Source organism: Leucoraja erinacea, chromosome 2 (assembly GCF_028641065.1).
Source record: "Leucoraja erinacea ecotype New England chromosome 2, Leri_hhj_1, whole genome shotgun sequence".
Taxonomy (NCBI): Eukaryota; Metazoa; Chordata; class Chondrichthyes; order Rajiformes; family Rajidae; genus Leucoraja; species Leucoraja erinaceus.
The window spans coordinates 39,377,423-39,398,445 of NC_073378.1; the positions used below are offsets into that span (position 1 = coordinate 39,377,423).

General features: G+C 45.7%; 1 protein-coding gene across 1 annotated transcript in view; it reads left to right on the plus strand.

Annotated features, from left to right (window-relative positions):
- cubn (cubilin (intrinsic factor-cobalamin receptor)) overlaps nucleotides 1-21,023 on the plus strand; it is a 239,566-nt gene that overhangs the window by 115,888 nt on the left and 102,655 nt on the right. Inside the window, 4 exon segments of the mRNA XM_055649570.1 lie at nucleotides 10,808-10,936; nucleotides 15,461-15,593; nucleotides 15,744-15,949; nucleotides 18,584-18,765. Of these exon segments, the coding sequence (XP_055505545.1) occupies nucleotides 10,808-10,936; nucleotides 15,461-15,593; nucleotides 15,744-15,949; nucleotides 18,584-18,765 (650 nt within the window).

Below are 21,023 nucleotides of genomic sequence, written 5' to 3' on the forward strand. Positions count from 1 at the left end.
ATCTTGCATTAAATGTTATTCACGATATTTTCTTTATCATGTATCTATACACCTGGATGCCTCAATTATAATAATGTATTGTCTTTTCTCTGACTGATTAGCATGCAACCAAAGCTTTTCATTGTACCTCGGTACACGTGACAAAAAACTAAACTGAACTAACTAAACAAGAACCATGCCACCAAGTCTGTGTTTAATAGCTTGATGGTTGTAAGATCTCACAGTTCATCTATGGTTTCCGTTTGGGGTACACTGAGACTGACATCTCTAGCATGCATTCCTCTGCACATTGATTGATGAAACCTATACCGGCGATAGTGTCCTCATTTATGTTGTCCACTGAGCCCTTGAATATGAGCTAATCCGCCAACACAATCACATAGGGGCTACTCAGATTTTAATATGTCTGCTGCTACAGTCGGGTCCGGTACAGAGACCAGCCCTGTTGTTCAGAAGGGTAAGGAAAAGAAGAGGAGGGCAGTGGTAATAGGGGACTCTATAGTTAGGGGGTCAGATAGGCGATTCTGTGAACGCAGTCGGGAGACCCGGATGGTAGTTTTCCTCCCTGGTGCCAGGGTCTGGGATGTGTCTGAACGTGTCCAAGATATCCTGAAATGGGAGGGAGAGGAGCCTGAGGTTGTGGTACATATAGGTACCAATGACATAGGTAGAAAAAGAGAAGAGGTCCTGAAAGGAGAATTTAGGGAGTTAGGAGGAGAGTTAAGGAGAAGGACCGCAAAGGTAACAATCTCGGGATTACTGCCTGTGCCACGCGACAGTGAGAGTAGGAATGGAGCGAGGTGGAGGATAAATGCGTGGCTGAAGGACTGGTGCAGAGGGCAGGCATTCAAGTTTCTGGGTCATTGGGACCTCTTTTGTGGAAGGTGGGACCTGTACAAAACGGACGGGTTGCACTTGAACCCGAGGGGGACCAATATCCTGGTGGGGAGATTTGCAAAGGCTACTGCGGAGACTTTAAACTAGAACGGTTGGGGGGAGGGACTCAAATAGAGAAAGCTAGTAGACAGTGTGTGAGGCAGGAGGCAGTGAAGGGAAGCACTCAGACCCAACATGTAGGGGGGAAAGAAGAAAAAAGTAATAAACAGAGAATAAGAGGTGGTGGGGTTCTTATATGTGTGAGCAGAGAGACAGAGGGGTGTAAAATGAGGGTAGAAGCAATAGGTAGCAAGGTGAAAAGTAAAAGTGGCAGGCAGACAAATCCAGGGCAAAATGCAAAAAGGGCCACTTTTCAACATAATTGTATAAGGGGTAAGAGAGTTGTAAAAACAAGCCTGAAGGCTTTGTGTCTCAATGCAAGTATTCGTAATAAGGTGGATGAGTTGAATGTGCAAATAGCTATTAATGATTATGATATAGTTGGGATCACGGAGACATGGCTCCAGGGTGACCAAGGCTGGGAGCTCAACATCCAGGGATACTCAATATTCAGGAGGGATAGACAGAAAGGAAAAGGAGGTGGGGTAGCGTTGCTGGTTATAGTGGAGATTACGCAATCGAAAGGAAGGACATTAGCTTGGAGGATGTGGAATATGGGTAGAACTGCGAAACACTAAGGGGCAGAAAACACTAGTGGGTGTTGTGTACAGGCCACCTAACAGTAGTAGTGGATTGGGGATGGCATCAAACAGGAAATTAGAAATGCGTGCAACAAAGGTAAAACAGTTATAATGGGTGACTTCAATCTGAATCAAATTGGCAGGGGTGCTGAGGAAGAGGATTTCTTGGAATGTATGCGGGATAGTTTTCTAAACCAACATGTAGAGGAACCAACGAGAGAGCAGGCTATTCTAGACTGGGTATTAAGTAATGAGGAAGGGTTAGTTAGCAGTCTTGTTGTGCGTGACCCCTTGGACAAGAGTGACCATAATATGGTTGAGTTCTTCAATAGGATGGAGAGTGACATTGTTAATTCAGAAACAAGGATTCTGAACTTAAAGAAAGATAACTTTGAGGGTATGAGACGTGAATTGGCCAAGATTGGCTGGCAATTGATTCTTAAAGGGTTGACGGTGGATATGCAATGGAAGGCATTTAAAGACTGCATGGATGAACTACAACAATTGTTTATCCCGGTTTGGCAAAAGAATAAATCAGGGAAGGTAGTGCATCCGTAGATAACAAGGGAAGTCAGGGATAGTATCAAAACAAAAGATGAAGCGTACAAATTAGCCAGAAAAAGCAGCCTACCAGAGGACTGGGAGAAATTCAGTCCAGCAGAGGAGGACAAAGGGCTTAATTAGGAAAGGGAAAATAGATTATGAAAGAAAACTGGCAGGGTACATAAAAACTGACTGCAAAGGTTTTTATAGATATGTGAAGAGAAAGAGATTAGTTAAGACAAATGTAGGTCCCTTGCAGTCAGAAACAGGTGAATTGATCATGGGGAACAAGGACATTGCAGACCAATTGAATAACTACTTTGGTTCCGTCTTCACTAAGGAAGACAAATAATCTGCCAGAAATAGCAGGGGACCGAGGGTCAAATGAGATGGAGGAACTGAGTGAAATCCAGGTTAGCCGGGAAGTGGTGTTAGGTAAATTGAATGGATTAAAGGCCGATAAATCCCCAGGGCTGGATAGGCTGCATCCCAGAGTACTTAAGGAAGTAGCCCCAGATATAGTGGATGCATTAGTGTAAAATGACTTACTGCACACACAAGTCTTTTACTGTAACTGTTTATTAAACTAAGTCTTTTGCACTATGCTGTAGCTGTCCGTGGTCATCACTGGAGCTAGAGAGCGAGCTAGAGGTGGGGACACTACAATTATACTGGAGACAATGGGGAGTGGTTAGTAATGGGGAGGTCACTATGGTTAAAGGAACATGCACTGATCTACATCCTTCCTCTTAGAAACAAAAGCATGGCAGGTACTATACAGAGTGACCACGGCTCATACGCTACGAACACTAACCGCACCGGCAACAGTACAACACTATGCGAGCTCCCCGTAGCGGACAGGCGGCTTGACCAGCCGGCCAGAGCGGGTGCGTAAGCCGCCCTCCTCCTCCTCGGCGGGAACAGAAGGGACCGCAGCCGGGGGATCGGCAGGAGAGGCGGGCGGAGGAGAACGCGGGGCTCCGGGCGGAGAAGCAGGCTTGGCAGGCGAGGCAGGTTTGACGGGCGAGGCGGGCTTGACAGGCGAGGCAGGGGAACGGGCGGACAGTTGTGAGGGTAGGGTGCGCGGCATGCGAGGTGTTGTCGGGGCGTGAGGGGCAACGGGAGTCCGAGAAGAAATGGGGGGGTGGGAAGGATCCGCGGGAGGCGGAGCGGGCTCATTCACAAGCAGAAGGTGCTGGCGGGAGCGACGGTAGATAGCCCCCTCGTAGTCGACGAAGTAGGAGCGCGGAGAACCGGCGTCGCCGACTACGACGGCCAGGCGGTAGTGGCCAGAGGGGGACCGCATCCGGACAACCTGCCCCGGGAACAGACGTGGAAGGGGCCGGGCGGATCTGTCGAAGGAGCGCTTCTGGATCGCCTGTTTCTCGACAATGCGCTCAGTGACAGTGGCAGGGTTCTGTACAGAGGGCTTGAGGGATTGCTGGGAGACCGGCAGGGGAGGTCTGGTGGTGCGTGACATAAGGCGCTGGGCAGGGGAACCGAGCGCGGGGTCGCGGGAAATGTTGCGGAGGTTGAGCAGGGCAAGGTGGAAATCAGCACGGAACAGGCGGCAGTGTTCAAGCAGCTCCTTGGCGCTACGTACGGCCCGCTCAGCAAGTCCGTTGCTTTGAGGAAACTCGGGGCTGCTGGTAATGTGGTGAAAGTTCCAATGGGCAGCAAAGGTTTTAAACTCGTCGCTGGAGAATTGGCTGCCGTTGTCGGACCGGAGGGTCACCGGGGAGCCGAAGGTGGAGAAGTGGCGGCGAAGCTTCCCGATGACAGCGGCAGAGGTGATGGAGGTCAGCTGGTCGACCTCGAACCAGCTGGAATAGGAGTCCACCAGGACCAGGAAGTGCTTTCCGCGCCACTCAAATAGGTCAGTGGCAACGGCCATCCATGGGAGCTCTGGAGCCGGCGGCTGCAGGAGAGGCTGGCGCTGCTGATGGGGGTGCAGGGTGTTGCAGGCAGCGCAGGCGGAGACCCTGTCACGGATGTCCTGAGCCATACCTGGCCAGTAGAATTGGCTCTGGGCATGGGATAAAGTAGCTTCCACCCCAGGGTGGCCGCTGTGAGCAGTCTGGAAGTAATGATCCCGCAGTGCGGCAGGCACCACGACTTTGTGACCCTTTACCACCACGCCGGCGTGAAGCACCAGTTCATCGCGAACGAGGAAATAAGGTACAGCGCCAGCAGGCAGTTCGGAGCGACGGTCAGGCCAACCACGGCGGATAACGTCCGCAAGTTGTTGCAGGGCAGGATCATCAGCAGTGTGTTGCACCAGAGACTGCATCTGCTGTGAAGGAACAATGTTTACGTTTAGCACCAGAAGGTCCGAGGACTCGTACGGGTGGCGGACAACGGAAGGCAGCGGAGCACGAGACAGGGTGTCAGCTACAAACATGTCTTTGCCCTTACGGTAGACGATCTGGAACGTGAAACGCTGGAGCTGCAGCATCATGCGCTGCAACCGGGAAGAAGCAACATGGATAGGTTTGTTCAGGATTGTCACCAACGGCTGGTGGTCAGTCTCGATGGTGAAAGAGTTGCCGAGGATGTAGTCTTTAAACTTGGAGCAAGCGAAGACCACGGCAAGCAGTTCTTTTTCAATTTGGGCGTAGCGCTGCTCGGCAGGTGTCATGGTGCGAGAAGCGTAGGAGACGGGCAGCTGAAGGCCGTCGTAGAACTGCAGACAAGCGGCACCGAGACCAAACTTGGAGGCATCGCTAGTGAGGATAATGGGTCGGTGCAGATCGAAAAATTTCAAAGTCGGGGTAGCTGCAAGTTTTAACTTCAGAGTCACGAAAGCCGACTGGTGATGCGGGAGCCAGACCCACGCGGAGTCCTTTTTGATTAGTTCCCGCAGAGGGGCACTCAGTTCACTGAGGTCGGGTATGAACTTACCCAGGTAATTGACCATGCCCAGGAAGCGCTGCAGGCCAGGGACGTCTGTAGGAGCGGGCATCTCTGTGACCGCCGACGTTTTCTGGGGGTCGGGCTTGAGACCCCTTGCCGTGAAGACATGGCCAACGTAAGTGACTTCCGGGACCCGGAATCGACATTTCTTCGGGTTCAGCTTGAGGTTTATCACCCGCGCCCTGTCCAGGACTTTGCGGAGGTTCAGGTCGTGCTCAGCAACGTCCCTCCCGTACACCAGAATGTCATCCACGATGATGGCGCACGGTAAACCGGCAAACAGCTGCTCCATGGTGCGCTGGAAAACCTCGCTGGCAGAGTTGATCCCAAACGGCATGCGGAGGAAACGGAACCGGCCGAAGGGAGTGCTGAAGGTAGTGAGGAATGAGGAGCGTTCATCCAGAGGGATCTGCCAGAAGGAGCTCTTGGCATCTAGGACAGAAAAGACAGTTGCAGGGCCGACCTGTGCAGCAACGTCCTCTACCGTCCGCATGGGGTAGTGGGGGCGCTTGATGGCAAGGTTGAGGTCCTTGGGGTTGATGCAGATCCGGATTTCGCTTTTGTCCTTCTTGGCGGCGACGACCATGGTGGAGACCCACCTGGTGGGAGCGCTCACCTCCTTGAGGATGCCCATGGTCACCATATCGCGCAGAGTAGACTCCACGCGGCCCTTCATGGCAAAGGAGACGCGGTGTGCCGGCCGAATCACCGGGTCGACGCTGGGGTCGACAACAATCTTGTAGTCGCAGGGTAGTTTGCCCAGAACGTCATCAAAGCGGTCGGGGGGGTACTCGGTCAGTGGGTCCATGGGGGCCTGCACCAGGTGAATGCTGTGGTGGAATGAGACTAGCCCCAGGTCCTGACACGCACGGGCGCCCAGCAGGGTGACGTTGTCAGAGTCCAGAAGGTGGAAAGTGAGGGGCCGAGAGGTCTCTAGAACTGTGCAGATAAGAGTTGCCTTTCCCACGGGAACCAGGACGCCCCCCCCCGTAGGCATGGAGGCAGGTGTCGCCAGGAAGAACTTTCTCACCAGATCTGATCTGCTTGAAAAGGCTTATTGACATAACATTGGCGAAAGCGCCAGTATCGACCTTGGCTGAAAAGGAATGGCCATTCACAGTAACATGCACAGAGGGATCCGTAATCAGAGCAGGTGTACCCAAGAGTGAAAAAATAGTTGGATCTTCCTGTGGGGGGAGTGCATCAGAGTCTGGGAGCTCCTCCAGCTCGTACTGAGGAAGCAGAGCGCTATCAGGGAGTGCAAGGTTGTTTAGAGTGGCGAGGTTGTTTAGACTCCTTCTCGGAGCAGGGACTGGCTTCCCACGGGAACGGCAGGCGGCAGAAAAGTGGCCTAGTTTGCCACAGGAAAGACAGGTCTTACCCTGTGCGGGGCAAACGTTTGAAGGATGTGCTGTAAAATAACAGTTAGGGCAGCGTCGCGGGACAGTTGAGGTGGCGACCTTTATGGGGAGAGCCGCGGGGTTTCGTCGTGTAGTCAGGCGACCGGCTTGACCGGTGAAGTTAATGTCCTGGGGAGCCTGTCTGGCCACGGCACCAACGGCTTCGGACATGCGGGCAGCATACATAGCATCCCGCAGTGTCAGATCGGGTTTCACCAGGAGCTGCTCACGCAGTCTCTCGTTGCGGAGACCATTAACCAGGACGTCCCTAATTAATTCGTCAGGGGTGATTGTGTCAAGGCGGCAGCGCTGAGCCAGGTGATGCAAGGCGGCAATGTAAGTGCCGACAGGCTCGCCTGGCAGCTGCTGCCTCTGGAAGAATTTGAAGCGTTCTATGATGTTGTTGGTGGGTATATCACAGAGGGCTGCGAACTTAGCGATGAGACATACCGGGTCGTTACGGTCCTCTCCGGCGGCGAAATGGAACGATGCATATTGATCCATAGCTGCAGGTCCCGCGAGGTTGAGCAGTAGGTGAGCCTGTACAGCAGGAGTGGCATCAGGATGGGCAATGGCAATGTAGTGTTCGAAATCGCGCTGGAACACGGTCCAGCGATGGACAATGTCCGTGTCGAAAACCAACGTGTCTGGTCGACGACAGGAGTGGGACATGATAAAACGAACGGAGGGAAGGACTAGGAGAAAGAAATAATAAAACAAAAACCGATACACAGGAGACGCAAGTCTACCGCTGTGACACCATGTAAAATGACTTACTGCACACACAAGTCTTTTACTGTAACTGTTTATTAAACTAAGTCTTTTGCACTATGCTGTAGCTGTCCGTGGTCATCACTGGAGCTAGAGAGCGAGCTAGAGGTGGGGGGACACTACAATTATACTGGAGACAATGGGGAGTGGTTAGTAATGGGGAGGTCACTATGGTTAAAGGAACATGCACTGATCTACAATTAGTGATAATTTTTCAAAACTCTTTAGATTCTGGAGTAGTTCCTGAGGATTGGAGGGTAGCTAATGTAACCCCACTTTTTTAAAAAGAGAGGGAGAGGGAAAACGGGGAATTACAGATCAGTTAGTCTAACATCGGTAGTGGGGAAACTGCTAGAGTCAGTTTTTAAAGATGGGATAGCAGCACATTTGGAAAGTGGTGAAATCATTGGACAAAGTCAGCATGAATTTATGAAGGGTAAATCATGTCTGACGAATCTTATAGATTTTTTTGAGGATGTAACTAGTAGAGTGGATAAGGGAGAACCAGTGGATGTGTTATATCTGGACTTTCAGAAGGCTTTCAACTAGGTCCCACATAAGAGGTTAGTATACAAAATTAAAGCACACGGTATTGGGGGTTCAATGTTAATGTGGATAGAGAACTAGCTAGCAAACAGGAAGTAAAGAGTAGGAGTAAACGGGTCCTTTTCAGAATGGCAGGCTGTGACTAGTGGGGTACCGCAAGGCTCAGTGCTGGGACCCCAGCTATTAACAATATATATTAATGATTTGGACGAGGGAATTGAATGCAACATCTCCAAGTTTGCGGATGACACGAAGCGGGGGCAGTGTTAGCTGTGAGGATGATGCTAGGAGGCTGCAAGTTGACTTAGATAGGCTGGGTGAGTGGGCAAATGCTTGGAAGATGCAGTATAATGTGGATAAATGTGAGGTTATCCACTTTGGTGGCAAAAACAGGAAAGTAGACTATTATCTAAATGGTGGCCGATTTGGAAAAGGGGAGATGTAACGAGACCTGGGTGTCATGGTACACCAGTCATTGAAAGTAGGCATGCAGGTGCAGCAGGCAGTGAAGAAAGCCAATGGTATGTTAGCATTCATAGCAAAAGGATTTGAGTATAGGAGCAGGGAGGTTCTACTGCAGTTGTACAGGGTATTGGTGAGGCCACACCTGGAGTATTGTGTACAGTTTTGGTCTCCAAATCTGAGTAAAGACATTCTTGCCATAGAGGGAGTACAGATAAGGTTCACCAGACTGATTCCTGAGATATCAGGACTTTCATATGAAGAAGGACTGGGTACACTCAGCTTTTACTCGCTAGAATTTAGAAGATTGAGGGGGCTTCTTCTAGAAACGTACAAAATTCTTAAGTGGTTGGACAGGCTAGATGCAGGAAGATTGTTCCCGATGTTGGGGACGTCCAGGACAAGGGGTCACAGTTTAAGGATAAAGGGGAAATCCTTTAGGACCGAGATGAGAAGAACGTTTTTCACACAGAGAGTGGTGAATCTCTGGAACTCTCTGCCACAGAGGGTAGTTGAGGCCAGTTCATTGGCTATATTTAAGAGGGCGTTAGATGTGGCCCTTGTGGCTAAAGGGATCACGGGGTATGGAGAGAAGGCAGGTACAGAATACTGAGTTGGATGATCAGCCATGATCATATTGAATGGCGGTGCATGCTCGAAGTGCCAAATGGCCTACTCCTGCACCTATTTTCTATGTTTCTATGTACAGTCGCATGTACATTGTTTGACGTGGTGGCAACTCATTTAAGGGCCTGTCCCACTTGGGCGACATTTTCGGCTACAGCCTGAAATAGGTGGTCGGGTCATGACACGTGGTGATGCATGTAGTGACGCGTGGTGACGCATGTAGTGACGCGCGGTGTCTCCCTGGGTACCCCGACGAGAAGCCGGAGCAAAGAAGTGGAAGCCAAATATCCGAATGGAAACAAAGCCAAAACGGCAATTAAACGAATGGATACGAAACCGAACCGCCAACTATCCGAAAGGTTGGGATGTCTAAATGCACACTAACTGAAAGGGAAGAAGTGGGGAGAGGGGAGGGGAGATGGGTAGGGGGGGTGGGTAGGGGGGGTGGAAAAGGAGGGATGGGGGTGAGAGAGGGAAGAGGGGGTGGAAGGGAGAGGGGAGTTCAGTCTACACTCACTGAGTCCATCCCTGTTGAAAGTTAGAGAAGGTGATTAGTTCTGGAAGCGGACCAATACATCTGTAAATAAAACTGAACTACTCACACATCTTTTCATTTGCACAATTCATTTTATTGTATTCATTTTAATATATTAATGTTTAAAATCTATGCATTGAATGAAGAATATTTTACAGCCCACCTGTGATCCCTAACCCTAACCCTAGCCCCAACCCTAACCCTTACACTTACTCCAACCCTAACCGGGCATCACCCGCAGGACAGCATACATCAGCATACATTGTACGTCATACAACTTGACGGTTTTAACGGGCGTCAGTCAGTGACGCTCGCCGTAGCAGAAAAAAATTACAAAGCCCTTTACCCTCCAATGTGTGATTTTCGTTTGAATTAGGAAACAACTCTTCAGATTATTGCATACAGTGGAATTAGGCAACTTTGGAATCTTGGATTTCCTTTTAACTTCATTAGCACCACAATGATTCACTCAGAACTGCCAAATTTCATTCTGAGTTTGTATGTCTTGCTTTTCACACTGCTGATATTCAATTGATGTCACTGATGAAAGTTCTGCTGGTAAGCTTTAATCTGCAATCGTATCTCAAAGTAATGGGCATTATTTCACCAACTGTGGGAGGCCTATGAGCATTTTCAAAGTTGCATTTATATAAGATCTGATTATCAAATTACACTTTTTCAAAGCACAGCTCCGAGGATTTCCCCATGATTTACTTCTCAATGATCAGTGGCACAGTACTCATTAACTGAAACATTTTTATTTGTGGAGTTTCTATTTCCTACATCACATCAATGATTGCACTTCAAAGGACAGCAGCAGAAACAATTAAATTCAATTAATTATAAAAATAGAATTCTGGATTTAAAAGTTTATATTATGAAAGTAGTATTCGGCCAAGATAGTCCAGTTTGCTATATAATTCACATGGTTCATGGATTTAAAAAAAATCTATTAAGATAGGCAATAACAACAGACTGCCCTGTCTGTGACTCCAGATGCACACAGCAGTTTTGACTTCACTGCCTTCTGAAATGGTGACTTCAGATGCTCAGATCAAGAGCAACTGAGAATGGGCATTTCATGCTGGAGTTACTAGGAATGCCCACATACCATCAATGAATAATGACAAATATCTGCTTAACAGTAATTTGAATGTGCTGAGGATATTGCTCTATATGTACAATTTGAAGTAAAAAATTGGATTTATTCAGTATGTTATGGTGGGCGAGCACCTTGCAGAAAGCCATACGTGTACTGACTACAGCCTCCAAAATGTCATTGCCCTGTGATCGCAGAGTTCTGCTTTTTCTTTATTTGGCAATGGGTTTGTGCTTTATTATGTGGTGTGTAATATCTTCACATCATATTTTATTCATGCTATATTGCTTTCAGGGTTTGGCTTCCTGCTTTAATCCGCTTTGATGTATTTTAGGTCGTTATTGTGGAAGTACTATCCCTCATCCCATCACCTCATTCAGTGATACCTTACTTGTCAACTTCATCTCCAATGATGTCCACTCATCCAGAGGCTTTCGAGCAATTTATGCTGCATCAATGTCAGGTAGGATCATGCTTGTCTACCATTTAAAATAAGGATATTAGGCATTTTTTAAAGTTACATTTAGGTGGCTTTCGTACACTGAATGGGAGTTACAGACTGCGTGCCTCAGGTATAAGGGGAGGATGAGTAGGCTAGGACTTTATTCCTTGGAATGCAGGAGGATGAGGGGGATCTTCTAGAGGTGAGTTGTTGATCATGAGGGTAATAGATAGAGTAAATGCGCACAGTCTGTTACCCAGAGTAGGGGAATCAAGAGCCAAGGGTCATTGGTTTAAGGAGAAAGGGGGAGGATTTAATAGGAACCAGAGGGACAACTGTTTTGCACAAAAGGTGGTGAGTTTATGGAACGAGCTGCCAGAGGAGATAGTTGAGGCAGGTACTATAACAACATTTAAAAAATATTTGGACAAGTACATGGATCGCAAAAGTTTAGAGTGATATGCCCAAAAACGGACAAATTGAACTAGCTTAGATGGGACATTTGTTCAGAATGGACAAGTCTGGCACAAGTGAGATGTCAATTCTGATTTTCAGCACCTTTTTTATTTTCTCTTTCCATCTGGTACTACCACGTTGTTATTACAGTATCTTTCCCATCATCATGTTATATTTCCTCTTGGTGATGCTAATCCTGTTGGAAACCAGTGTACATCATAATTGATGTGTCAGGGGTAATAGAAGTTCCACCAGGACAAAAATCTGACAAAAAGGTATGTATGGTCCTCAAATTCACTATTAACTATTTAATGTAAAGTCAGATTTTTCTACATTTTTCTTTAGACAGCTAAAATCCTTTCCAAGAGTTAATATTAGAACAAGAACTTTCCATGAATATTATGCATATTTTTGTATGCATGTCATTTTACATTAAACTTGTGAAGGCTGAATGTTTGATCCCTTGTGAGGTAATCCCATGAATAAAATTATTCAAAGAGACAATGAATTACTGATACGTTGTAAAGAACAGGCTAATATCATGATATTTTTCATTATATAAATTACATTTAGTAGTTATATAGTATTTGGATGGCACAGGAGAAAAAATATCAAAATTAATTTAGTGTACAGTAGAAAATAAATGTTAAGACTATTAGCGAGACTCCTGACGGGCACCCGAAAAAGGGACCACGTCACCCCGATCCTGGCCTCTCTCCACTAGCTCCCTGTGCGGTTCCGTATACATTTCAAGACCCTCCTCTATGTCTACAAAGCCCTCAATGGGCTTGCCCCCTCCTACATTAAAAGTCTTCTCACCCACCACTCCACCTCCAGGTCCCTCAGATCGGCTGACTTGGGGCTGCTGAATATCCCGCGGTCTAGGCATAAGCTTAGGGGACGACTGCGCCTTTGCGGTTGCAGCTCCTAGACTGTGGAACAGCATCCCCTTTCCCATCAGAACTGCCCCCTCCATCGACTCCTTTAAGTCAAGACTAAAAACGTATATCTATGCTCCCAAGCCTTTCCTGACGTCCACTGAGCGAGGGCTATATGTATATATGTATAGAAACATAGAAACATAGCAACATAGAAATTAGGTGCAGGAGTAGGACATTCGGCCCTTCGAGCCTGCACCGCCATTCAATATGATCATGGCTGATCATCCAACTCAGTATCCCGTACCTGCCTTCTCTCCATACCCTCTGATCCCCTTAGCCACAAGGGCCACATCTAACTCCCTCTTAAATATAGCCAATGAACTGGCCTCAATTACCCTCTGTGGCAGAGAGTTCCAGAGATTCACCACTCTCTGTGTGAAAAAAGTTCTTCTCATCTCGGTTTTAAAGGATTTCCCCCTTATCCTTAAGCTGTGACCCCTTGTCCTGGACTTCCCCAACATCGGGAGCAATCTTCCTGCATCTAGCCTGTCCAACCCCTTAAGAATTTTGTAAGTTTCTATAAGATCCCCTCCCAATCTCCTAAATTCTAGAGAGTATTGTATTGTATTGTATTTAAATTTATTGTCATTGTCTCAATTTGAGACAACGAAATGAATTTCCCTTACAGGCAGTATCATAAAAAAAAATAAAAATAATAATAAATAAATAATAAAACATATTAAAAATAAAATTGAAATTGAATTAAAAAAAAAAGCACAGAAAGTCCACGACACAACATAACATAAATGGCACCAAGGTGAGGATGGCACCATAGTCCAGCCAGCCTCCCCTCCGTGTACATCCGTGGTCGGGGCCTTCCAAGCACCCGCAGTCGCCGCCCCGGGTGGCCCGATGTTCAGGCCCTCTCGCCGGGCTGGTGGAACGCCGACGCCGAACCCCGACGGTGAGCATCCTCCTCCTCAGCGGCCCGGACCTCCTGATCAGCCGCCTCCCGCTGCCGGAGTCTGCAGCTCCTGAGTCCGCAGGCTGAACCGGGCAGAGTCGCAGGACCCCGCGCTGTCCATCAACGCCGCCCGCGTTGGGAGCTCCGCAAACCGCAGCTCCATGATGTCGGTGCAACAGGTCCAGCACTCCGGGCTCCAGACGGCGACCCCCGGTAAGGCATCGCCAGCCCCGCGATGTTTCAGCGCTGTCCCGCCGCTGCTGGAGCTCCGGTTGATCCCGGCAGGAAGGCCGCGCCAATCCAGGTAGGTAGGCCGCTGTGGGGGGAGGGGGGGGGGGGGGCGAGGACGCGACTCAATATAATAGTCGCGTCCTCACCAGGAAGCGGCTGAAGGACGGTATCCCCCGCACCGTGCCCTCTTCCCCCACATAAAAATAGCCAAAAAACACAAAAAAACACACTTTTACATAACTAAATAAACAAAAAAACAAAAAGATACTGGGCTGTAGGTGGAGGCTGCTGGCACCAGCGCCACCGGAAGTACAACACCAATAAACCAAGTCTATCCAGTCTTTCTTCATAAGACAGTCCTGACATCCCAGGAATCAGTCTGGTGAACCTTCTCTGCACTCCCTCTATGGCAATAATGTCCTTCCTCAGATTTGGAGACCAAAACTGTATGCAATACTCCAGGTGTGGTCTCACCAAGACCCTGTACAACTGCAGTAGAACCTCCCTGCTCCTATACTCAAATCCTTTTGCTATGAAAGCTAACATACCATTCGCTTTCTTCACTGCCTGCTGCACCTGCATGCCCACTTTCAATGACTGGTGTACCATGACACCCAGGTCTCGCTGCATCTCCCCTTTTCCTAGTCGGCCACCATTTAGATAATAGCCTGCTTTCCTGTTTTTGCCACCAAAATTGATAACCTCACATTTATCCACATTATACTGCATCTGCCAGCCAAACATTTGCCCACTCACCCCAGCCTATCCAAGTCACCTTGCAGTCTCCTAGCATCCTCCTCAAAGTTAACACTGCCCCCCAGCTTAGTGTCATCCGCAAACTTGGAGATATTGCCTTCAATTCCCTCACCCAGATCATTAATATATATTGTAAATAGCTGGGGTCCCAGCACTGAGCCTTGCAGTACCCCACTAGTCACTGCCTGCCATTGTGAAAAGGACCCGTTTACTCCTACTCTTTGCTTCCTGTTTGCCAGCCAGTTCTCTATCCACATCAATACTGAACCCCCAATGCCGTGTGCTTTAAGTTTGTATACTAATCTCTTATGTGGAACCTTGTCGAAAGCCTTCTGGAAGTCCAGATACACCACATCCACTGGTTCTCCCCTATCCACGTATGTAGTTTGTTTGTTTATACTATTCTTATAACAAATGTAAAGCACTTTGGCCAATGAGAGTTGTTTTTTAAATTTGCCAAATAAATAATGTGACTTGACTTGACTTAGTTATAGGATATGATTTGCTGTTAAATAGATAGATTAGGGAGTACAAGTACATAGTTCTTTGATGAAAGTTTTTGGCACACCAGTTATCACCAGTCAGGGCAATGAGTACAGTAGTTGGGATATATGTGACAACTTTCAAGTCATTGGAGAAATGACAAGGAGTATTGTGTGCCGTTCTGGTTGCCCAGCAGTGATAAGAACGCCATTAGGCTAGAAAAGGTGCTAAAAATATTCACTGGGTCTAGAGGGTTTGAGTTGTAAGGATAGGCAGGAACAATTTTAGCTGGAGTGTTTGACGTTGAGGGGTGACTTCACAAAGGTTTATAAAATCATGATGGGCATTACGAGTTAGATCGTCAAAGACTTTAGAACTAGAAAGCATAAATTTGAGGTTGGAGGGGTAAAATGTAAAAGCTATATGAAGGGCAACTTTTTCCACACAGATGGTATTAGGTAGATGGAATGAACCACCACGAGGAGCGATAGATGCAGGTAGAATGACAATGTTTAAAAGACATTTGCACAGGTAAATGGAAAGAAAAAGTCGAGAAGAATATGGCAAAACACAGGTAAATTGGAATCTCGCCCTGATTCAATTTGCCTATCCATGTTCGCTAAATATGCTGCCTGAGCCACTGAGTTACTCGAGCACATTACGTCTTTTTATGTGAAACTATACATAATTACATATTCGAGAATATAGATTAAAGTTAGTAAATAATATGAGAATAGTATTCACGAGAATTGTGTTCTGTTATTCTGTTCTCAGCATGTGGCGGGAAGTTTCACATGGAATCTGGAGCATTCAATAGTCCTAACTATCCTGAAAAGTATCCACCCATCTGTGAATGCATCTGGTATATCATCAGCTCCCCTGGTAATCGTGTCCAAATCTCCTTCATGTAATTAATTTTTACATAATTCTTTGAAATGTATCTGATACTAATGCATAAGGGATGCATTTTGTTTGATTTATTTACTGTGTTCTTTGGGTCTACTTGCCAATAACTAATCAGGTGAAATGTATCATTGATTTTGTTCACATTTTATAGAGAGTTTGATATTGCAACTGGCAAAAATTGTTCATTGGATTACCTGGAAATTCGAGAAGGAAATGCCACCGGGCAGCTGATTGGACGTTTTTGTGGCATTACCTTACCTGCAAATTTAACTTCAGTTATCGGACACATCCTGTGGGTAAAATTTGTCTCTGCTTCATCATCTCCTCAGCCTGGATTCAGGGCCGTTTTTTCCCATCGTGAGTAGTGGATTTACAATTCAGTTCTAGTGAAAAAAAAATTCACATACTATTAAATATTTTCAAATATGGTGCATGCATTATTCTTTTCCTGATGGTAATTCTGATCTCCTCCAATCTTTCTGGTCAAATTGATGCATTTAGAATATCAAAACATTATTTTATTATACAAATGTCATACTTCCAGCTCTGGAAAGCTTTTATTCAGTCATTTTATTTTATTTGATTTAGTATTTCTCCTTCGAATTTAAATCTTTGATTTTGAAAGTCATTCAAAAAGAACACACTTTAACAATGGTAACCTGATCAATTATCTCCCAATATTTGTGCTCTGAAAAATAATCTTTATATTTTTTCCAAATGCTAGTGGCAATGCAATATGTTGTTATGTCAAATATTTTTTAACCAGTGCCTCTACCACGCACAGTAATTTAAATCTGTTCACTATTGCAGTAACACCTTAACACATTTATATAGAAATAATTTAAAGTACGACTAAGTGCATTAGCTCAAGTTTCTTTGAAATATAAATGCAAATCTGCATTTGTATACAACTTAAAGCGATGAGATTAAATGAAGAATGTAATGGAATACTGGTTGAATGCAGCTCCACTAGATTCAAAAGTGTATTTTATTGACCCCTAATCTGATTAGTAAGGGTGGCAGGGGTTATGGGGAGAAGGCAGGAGAGTGGAGTTGAGATGGAAAAGTAGATCAGCCATGATTGAATGGCGGAGTAGACGATGGGCCAAATGGCCAAATGCAGCTCCTAGAACTTATGAACTTATGAATCTGCCAGTTTAAACATTAATTCACTCCACCACCACTACGCAATGGCTGCAATATGCATCTACAAAATATGCAATGTTCACTCATCGAATCATAGTTATTTAACATGGAAATACGCCATTTGACCCATTGTGACCAAGCTGTGGTGGTGGAGACAGATATGACAGTGACATTTAAGAGGATTTTAAATAGGCACATGCATATTGAGAAAATGGAGGAATATGAATCAGATGCAGGTCGGGGAAATTAGTTTAACCTGACATCATGTACAGCACGAACATTGTGGCCGAATAGCCAGTTCCTGTGCTGTACTGTTCTATGTCCATGTCTAAATTATACAAAGCAGTGAAAAGAAAGAGACTATACAAAAGCAAGATGTTAGTGCAAAACACAGTTAGAAAAATAAGCCCATGGTAGTGCAAGAGAAGGCCCTCAGTACACCATTGTTGAGGTAGTATTAAAGTTGAGCAGGACAGTTCAAGAAACTGATGGTTGTAGGAAAGTATCTGTTCTTGAACCTGGCAGTATATGACTGTATCTCCTGATTAATTATGGCAGCGAGAAGAGGGCATGATGATTGATGAATAGTGGATGATTGATGCCACATTCTTGTAAATGTTCTGGCTCATGCAAATGTCTTTGATGGTGGGGAGGGCTGTGTAAAGGATGGACCAGGCTGTGACCACCACTCTTTGCAACCTCTTGCACTCCAGTACATTAGAATTGCCATTTTTGGCAAAGATGCATCTGATCAGAAAACGTTCTACTGTGCATCTGTAGAAGTTTATTAGAGTATTCGGTGACATGCCCATTATTTTTAAACTTTTAATGCTCCTGTCCCACTGGCAATTTTTTTGGGCGACTAGGCTGTTTTCACATGGTCGCAGGGTATCCCTGTATGGTTGTGAGTAGTCTCCTCAAATTGCCTAAAGAGTCGTAATGTTTTTCTGGTCGCCGCTGGATTTTAAAATGTTCAAAACTTTTCGGCGACTCGGGGCTTGATGTAGCTTGTCTTCTCATGTCGTAGGTTGTCGCCAGGATGGCGCAAGTTGTCGCCAAGTGACTTTGGTTGTCGCTGGGTGCTGACTTCGGTGAATTCCATTGGCGACTACCTATGTGGACCTATGTCAACCGGCGACAGGTACCGGTGACTGAATTGTCTTCAGTTATCTTCAGTTGTCGCCGACAGGGTCGTTGCTTGTCTTAGCTTGTCGTGGGTGGATGTAGGTTGACTTCGGTTGTTGTAGGTTGTTGCCAGTGTGGTCGTGGGTTGTCGTAGGTGTGGACATAGGTGGACATCCTAAGTTGCGACGATTGGGTCGCCGGTTGTCAGTAGCTTGACGTCGACTAGGTGGTAGGTTGTCGTAGACATTGTCGTGGGGGTGGGGGGTGTCCAGTCGCCGCTTTTTCGGCGACCTGCTATGACTGTGACAGTCACTGGCAGTCCCCGAAAGAATTGCCTAAGTGGGACAGCCCTTAAGAAAGCAGAGGCACTTGTCACAGGTGTCGATAGACAAAATCAACTCTTCAAAGTTGTTCTCAATCTCCTATTGCCAGAATAGACAATAAATTCTAGTCCTACTGCCAATGTGCAGATCCTGAAAAATTTATAAATAAATCAAGATTCTACCATAAATTCAATACAATCTGGAAATATAAATATTGATTTATTGACATTTAGTGCATTTTATATGTAGGTTTGTTTTTCCATTCAATCGTGGGATATGGGAGCAGCTATAAAGTCCAAAGTATATTGCAAATCCATAAAGAAGATTATTTTTATTATAACGTAGCAGATATTACCACACATTTTCCCTGCTTTGATTTACAACCTGTTTATTTCAGTGTATGGCAATGAAATTGAGGGTATCCAAGGTCAAATTTCATCTCCATTATGGCCACTGTATTACCCACACAAAATCAACTATCACTGGACAATTAGTGCTCCGGCATCCTACATCATCCATGCCAGTGTACAAGAGTTGGACATTGATGCGCTTGACAGATGCACATATGATAAGTTAATGGTAAGTAATCTTTCTGTCTCGGAAACATTCAAGTTTCCATTCTAAGGTTTTGGCAAACAGCTTAATTTTTGTTTTATAGAATTTAGGTAAAAGTCACAGTAAAACATTCAGCAAATCCTGTATTTTTTTTAGATGGACCATGCCAATGATTTCTAGCCTATGCTCCAACATCCTCCTACATACCAGTTAATACATCATGTTGATGGAATAGCATAGTCATCTTGTAAATCAATTACATTCTTGGTTGAAGTTACAAAGTCAGTGCGGCAATAAATTGGAAATCTGTTAGGTTTTAGATTTTATGGTGTTTCATAAAGTCGTAAGTGATATTAGTAGAATTAGGCCATTCAGCCCATCAAGTCTACTTGCCATTCAATCATGGCTGATCTATCTCTACATCTTAACCCCATTCTCCTGCCTTCTCCCCATAACCCCTGACACCTGTACTAATCAAGAATCTATCTATCTCCACCTTAAGAATATCCACTGATTTGGCCTCCACACCCTTCTGTAGTAAGGAATTCCACAGATTCACCACCCTCTGACTAAAGACATTCTCCTCATCTCCATCCAAAAAGACCGTCCTTTAATTCGGAGGCTATGATCTCTAGTCCTTGACTCTCCCACTAGTGGAAACATTCTCGCCACATCCACTGTATCCAAACCTTTCACTATTCTGTATGTTTCAATGAGTTCCCTTTCATTCTTCTAAACTCCAGCGAGTACAGGTCCAGTGACAAAAAACGCTCATCATAGATTAACCTACTCATTCCTGGTATCATTCTTATAAACTCCTCTGGATTCTCTCCAGAGCCAGCACATCCTTCCTCAGATATGGTGCCCAAAATTGCTCACAATATTTCAAATGCACCTTACCAATGACTTATAGAGCCTCAGCATTACATCCTTGTTTGTATATACAAGTCCTCTTAAATTAAATGCAAGCATTGCGTCTGCTTTCTCTACTGCCGATTCAACTTGCAGATGAACGTTTTGGGAATCCTGCACCAGCACTCCCAATTCCCTTTGCAGCTCCGTTTTCTGGATTATTTCCCCGTTTAGAAAATAGTCTACACCTATATTCCTACTACCAAAATGCATGACTCCACACTTTGATACACTTCATTCCATCTAGCATTTCTCTGCTCACACTCCCAACCTGTCCAAGTCCTTCTGCAGAGTCCCTGCTTTCTCTACATACCCTGCCCTTCCACCTATTTCCGTATAATCCGCAAACTTTGCCACAAAGCCTTCAATCCCCTCATCCAAATCATTAATATACAACGTGAAGAGTAGCGGCCCCACCCCTGCACCACTCTTTGTCTTCTGCCATCCAACCAACCTGCTATCCATGCTATTATCTGCCCTTTGATACCATGGGCTATCTTCCTTAGCAGCCTCATGTGTGGCACCTTATCAAAGTCTTTCTGAAAATCTAAGTAAACAACATCTACTGACTCTCCTTTGTCTGTCCTGCTATTTACTTCTTCAAAGATTTCCAGCAAATTTGTCAAGCAAGACCGCCCCTTCACTAACCCATTCTGACTTCGGACTATTTTATCTAAGTACTCTGTAACCTCATCCTTTATAATGGACTCCAAAATCTTACCAGCCACCAAAGTCAGACCAACCAGCCTATAGTTCCCACTATTCTGCTTTGCTCCATTCTTGTGCAGCAGGGTAATGTTGGGAATTTTTCAATCATCCCTAGCAATTCTTGAAATATCACTATCAATCTCTAAAGCCACCTCTTTCAGAACCCTTGGGTGAAGTCCATCCGGTCCAGGTGACTTATCCACCTTCAGCCTTTTCAGCTTCGCAAGCACATTCTACCTAGTAATAGACAGGTACTACTACGTTTCACCCCCTGACTCTCTTGAATTTCAGGCACGTTGCTTGTGTCTTTCACTGTGAAGACGGATGTAAAAAAGTTATTTAACTCCTCTGCCATTTCTTTATTCCCCATTATCACTTCTCCTGCATCATTCTCCTGTGCTCCAACTTCCACTCTTGCCTCTGTCTTACTCTTTACATAACTGAAGAAACTCTTGCTATCCTGTTTTATATTATTGACTAGCTTGCCTTCGTATTTCATCATTTCTCCATTTTTGCCTTTTCAGTTACCTCTGTCGTCCTTTAAAAGCTTCCCAATCCTCTGGCTTCCTACTAATCTTTGCTATATTATATGCCTTCTCTTTTAGTTTTATTCTGCCCTTGACTTCCCTTGTTGGCCACGGTTACCTCTTTCTCCCCCTAGA